A 5,457-nucleotide genomic window follows, 5' to 3' on the forward strand; every position below is an offset into this window, starting at 1 on the left:
GACACACTCCTGCCTCCTCCTGTCTATGCACAGGGAGCACCTCCTCAGGGAGACCTCCCTTACCCCTCCAGCTAAGACTGCAGCACTGTCCTTCTTACTGCCTCCTGCTTCTCCTTAACCTTAGCCCCATCAGTCATCCATGTGTCTCCCTCGCATCGCTGTTTATAGTCTGTCTCCTCTGCTAAAAGGTAAGTTCCTTGAGGGCAGGTGCTTTGTCTTGTCCAGTGTCCAGAGCAGGTATGAGCTCATCATGCCTGGCACAGAGCAGGTATGAGCTAATCATGGAATGAGTGACTAGAAGAAGAAGGAGAGGGAGGAAGGAGAGAGGAGGAGAAGGCCCACACTTGGGGTGACTCACAGTGGATGGTTAATTTGAGCGGGTCACTCTGCATCCGGCTGCCCCAGTTCCAGATCTCGCATTCATAGGGCCCTGTGTCATTCCACAGGAGGCCGCGGATGGCCAGGGTCCTATTGTTGGCAGACAGCACCAAGCGCTCACTAGGCAGGAGGGGCTGGTACCTCAGGAACCATTAGACCCCGCCACCTCTTGGGTGGTCTGGCAGGTCAGGGCCATGGAGCTTGAGGTCCCATGAGATCCAAGCTTGGGGACATGATGTAAGTCTTGGTCAGCCTTCTGAAAATACCTGAGATACGGGGCGCTTTGAGGACACTTCCCCAGCCTCTTGTCCATGTGGGGTCACAGGGTTTCCAAGGATGTATGTATATGTGCTGTGGTGAGGTGTGTATGTCTGTGCTCGTCTGTAGCAGCACTGCATGAGTGGTATGTGTAAGTGTTTTTTGTAAGAGTTTGTGTTGGGTGTGTGTATGAATTCTGTGGGAAGCATGTGAATTTGTGATGGGCTTTGTGTGTCTAGAGATTGTGTAGTGTGGACTGTTCTGTGTATATGTGTATGTGGATGTTGACACTGAGGTGTGGGTGTATACATGTGTTCTTTGTGTGTGTGTGGTATGTATATTTATGTATGTGTACTCTTGTGGTATTGTGTGGTATTGTATGTCACATGGATGCATTGTATGATGTGTACATGTTTTGTGTATGATTGTATTGCACGTGAACTATGTTTATACAGTCAGTTGTGTGCATATGTTGAGGATGTTGAGTGTGATGTGTTCTGTGTAGTGTGAGAGGATATTTCATGTCTGTGATGTGTGTTGTTCATGCATGTTGTACACATGTCATGTGGCATGAGTTTTACGTGTGCTGTGTCTGTGTAATTGTGTGTCATATGTGAGACATGTGCATCCACGTTCTGTGTGTACTGCATGTGTCATGAACTTATGTGAGTATATATGTGTGTATGTGCTTTGGGTTTATGTGTACAGTGTATGTGTTATGTATGCGAGGTGTTATGTACTGTGTATGGTTTGTGTATCTGTAGTGTGCATGCTATATGTGTTTCTGTAAGTGTTGTCACCTCTGTGATACTATATACTATGTGTTTGCATGTGAGTTATATGTGAATGTGCTGTGCCTGTGTGATTATTTGCATGTGTGTCCTTGTGTATATGCAGTGTGTGAGTGTTATGTTAGTATGTATGTATGCAGTGTCTGTATGTATGCAGAATCAACCCCCATTCCCTCCACACACACATTTCCAGAGATCAAATCATGGCATCCCACAAAAAGCCAACAAGGGCTTGTGAAGGATGTGCTGAGCCAGGAAGAGTTCCGTCCTTGTGACCAAGAGCCCACTCTGCCACCTGCTACACGGGAAGTCAGCACTCCTCTGTCCTCCCCCAAATCTAGGACACTGGTGTAGCTGATTCTCAGGCAAACAAGTACGGAACAGGGTAGAGACTCACCGAGGACTCGGACTTCAAGAGTACCCAGGCGGGACAGTTGGGTGACATTACTGGACACCAAGCACTTATACATGCCCTTGTGTCCTGGATGCAGCTGGATGGTGAATGTGGTTATAGTAGAAGATTGGACAGAGTCATTGGGGAGGAAAGAAAAGGCAGGGAGTGGGTAAGACTGTGTCTCCACTGAGAAGGTCATGGTGGAGCCCTCCATCACCTCAACCACCTTCCCATTGGGTACACCAGGCTGCAACTTGATTTCTATGGTGTCAGGACCATCTAGGAGGATAAGAACAACCACAGCAACAGCTCTCTTTGGGGAACTTAGAAGACCAATACAGACTAGCATTTCTTTTCCCCACCCAAATTCTGGATCAATTACAGAGATGCAGAGGTCCAATGGAGATTAAAAGTGAGTATTATCATTGGGTAAAGCACAACTGGAAGACATGTCTTCTTTTTTTTTGTGGGACTCTCGCCAGCGGCGGGGAACGAACCAGCACTGCAGAGGCCGCAGGCAGCCTCGTAGCCCAGCGATCAAACGCCGCGCCACCAGGGGAGGCCCTGGAAGACATGTGTTAAGCAAGCTGGCAACTGCTCTTTCCCCCAAGACAAGATTTTGAATCAAAATCCACAGGTGAAGGAACTCAGTTTTAGGGCTGTTAAGCTGGGTGTTTCCATCGGGATCCGAGTGGAAACATCAATTATATGCCTCAAGAGTAGATGAGTCCACATTTGGATGGTATTTAAAGCTGTGAGACAAAATTAGATCACCAAGGAAGTAGGTGTCAGTGAGAGGCGGGGGAGAATGGAAAGGGACTCACAGTTCACAGTCAGGCAGATGAGATTACTGTTCTGGAACTGGACTCCACTCTGGACTTTACATTGGTAAGTTCCGAAGTCCTCTCGGTGGACAGTGAGGATGGTGAGGGTCTTGCCATCTGCTGACAGATGCATACGCTCGTGGATCACCAGGGGGAGGTTGTTGGAGACCCAGTGGATGGTAATGTTGACGTCATTGGTGTCACAGTGGAAGCTCACATTTTCTTTGTGCTCTATGACGGAGTCATGGCTGACTGTAATGGTAGGCTTGGCTAGCAATTCTACAGAAGGAGAAAAAGGGAAACAGAGGCAGAGACATAGAAAAACACCTGGCAAGAGTTACAGAGGGACCCAGACAGACATGAATGGATTGGAATTGTCAGAAGACACACTGTAGCTCAACGACTGGTTTCAAATGCCAGATCTGTTCACTCTAGGTGAGATACTGGGTAACTTACTTTCCCCTCTAAGTCCCATGGAAAAGGGATTGTACAAATAAAGCAGAGGGTCTAGGACATGACAATTGGTCCATGCACATCAGCTTCAAAGAGAATCAAGCTTGTAGTAGGGATGCCAGTAAAGTTCCCCAGCCACTTAGCCAACCTTTCCCAACACAGCCATGACAGCGACCGTCCACTGCTTTACCCCTGCTCCAATATGACTGAGCAGACCAGTGGTTGCTGGACACTGGCTGAACTAATCAGATATGTCCTGATGGGGGCTAGAGGTGTGGAGGAAACCTGTGTTTTCTGTACCCTATGAATCTGACATGAATCCAAAGGGTGTCCAAAGGGGGATGTCCCAAACAGACAGAAAAACATCCTTCTTACTTTGGGTGGTGTTAACTAGGTTGGCATCGAGGGTGAGCTGGGCTGTAGCTGGTAGACTCCACATGGTCAAAAGTGAGGCTGGGAGGCGAGAAATAAGGCAGTGATGGAGCGAGAGGTGTGTTGGGAGTGTCCAGTTATGATCTCCATACATATAGAGAGGTCTGGGGTCATGAATGTGACACTCCACCGCTAGTGGCTTGACTTCTACCCACTAGTTACTGGCCACATGACTTGCAACATGTTTTTATCCTCTCTGAGCCTCAGTTCCCACAAATGTAAAATGGGTATACTACCACCTGCATCTTGGGGTGCTGTGGAGGGAGAATAAATATTGGGGAGTTTTAACTGTTAGTCTCCTCTTTCCACACATAGCAAACAGATGCTTCAAGAAGTGAGGTCATTTTGCAAGATAGTATTGTAAGTGGTAGAAACCACATGAACTTGGCCTGTCTGCCCTAAAGCCCATGCTCTCAACACCACATCATTCCTCTTGTCAGGCCCGAGATGGGCGTAGAACCAACCCTTGATTCGTGGGAGTTTCTTCCATTACCTCTGATGGGAGAGCTTAACCCTTGGTACTTCCTTAGACTGGGCTCAGGCAGAGGTTTCCCTTACACGGGGAAGGAGAGGCACGGGACAGCAGGAGTTTGCAGTTTTCCATCTGGCCATTTTGCATGCAGGTATGGAGGCTCAGAGAGACTGGGAGCTGCCAGGCTCATGGACGGCTGACCCGGACATCCCCCTCACACTTCCCATCATTCAGTTAACAGAGGCTGCCAGCCACGCCCCTCAAGAAAGACTCCAATTTGGCCCAAGCACCATCCCTCCCCTGCTCAGGCAGGACAGGCACCCTTGGGATATTTGGGAGCAAACATGGTCTCTGATGGTTACAGGCTCTATTGTCATGGGCAAGGGTTTTTTCCTTGGTGAGCCTCAGTTTCTTCAACTGCAAAGAGGGAAGAATAAGCTTAGCTCATCTGGTTGCTGTGTGGTCTGATGAGACAGCAGAGGAGACAGGCTTTAAACAGTTCAGAACAAGTGTTCAGTCACCACCGCCACCATTGTTGTCAGTGCCTGTATCTCTGTCTCTCCTGCTATTAGAGGTCAGCCCAATGGGCTCAGAGCCTGGTTTGCACCCCGGTTTTGCCATTTATTTGGGCAAGTGATGCCCTCTTTCTGAGTCTCAACTTACCCCTTTGTACAAGTAGGTGTTAACAGTTCCTGCCTCCTCTGACAGTCATAAGAATAAATGAAGTGAGCTGAAGCACTGATGGAAGGCCTCATTACATCTATCCCACAGAGGAAAATCCCTCTACACTGTCTTCCCCAACCCTTTCCTTCCTGCTTCTTCCCCAGAGGGTCCTGCCTTCACTGCAAACCTTGCAGAGAAACCAAAGACACAGCTGGTAACAGCCCGAGGAGGACTGGGGAGCCCCTGCAGCCTGCCAGAGTCGGCCAGGCTCAGCCCAGGATGGGCCTCGGCTCAGGGCCGCACGGCCAGGTTGAGGCCTTCCTCTGCACCCTACACATTGCAAAATCATTTCCATCCCTCCGAGATACTTAGCAAAATATTCTGGTCTCTTTTTTTTTTTTTTGGCCTTAGATGCCTTTAAGCATAAAATTCACATCCATCCTGTCCTGCTATGGACCTGGCCATTTAGGGCTGGCACAGCCTCCCCTCCGTGCATCCCACTCCTGTCTGACTGTCTCTCGGCTACGTTCCGGCTCTTCCCATCTCTCTGACTTCCCTGTCCAACCATGGGGATCCCCGAATCTCTGCATGTCGTACTGTTTTTGCAGTCTCTTTGTACTCTGTCTTCCTTTTTCCTATTCATTTCTCCACGTTCCCTCAGCTGAACTTTTTACTATGATACATTCTTATTCTCTCTCCCTCCTTTTCTCTCTCTCTCGCCTCTCTCTCTCCTCTCTCCCTCTCTCTCTCTTCCATCTCTGTCTCTATATCTTGGTCTCTGGCCTCTGTCTC

At 48.8% G+C, this 5,457-nt stretch overlaps 1 protein-coding gene across 1 annotated transcript; it reads right to left on the reverse strand.

The window, feature by feature from the left end:
* Positions 1-358: 358 nt before the first annotated feature.
* On the reverse strand, positions 359-3,548 carry LOC119256581 (carcinoembryonic antigen-related cell adhesion molecule 20-like; the record flags this gene model as incomplete). Its single annotated transcript, XM_037524383.1, has 4 exons — positions 3,474-3,548; positions 2,646-2,924; positions 1,825-2,100; positions 359-430 (listed from the first exon to the last, which is right to left on the reverse strand). Coding segments are annotated over exons 1-4 (691 nt in total), but the record flags the coding sequence as incomplete, so codon positions are not given.
* Between the last annotated feature and the right edge of the window lie 1,909 nt (positions 3,549-5,457).

The sequence above is a fragment of the Talpa occidentalis genome, unplaced genomic scaffold (assembly GCF_014898055.3).
Source record: "Talpa occidentalis isolate TD23 unplaced genomic scaffold, MPIMG_talOcc4v2.1 talOcc4.3215, whole genome shotgun sequence".
In the NCBI taxonomy this organism is placed as follows: Eukaryota; Metazoa; Chordata; class Mammalia; order Eulipotyphla; family Talpidae; genus Talpa; species Talpa occidentalis.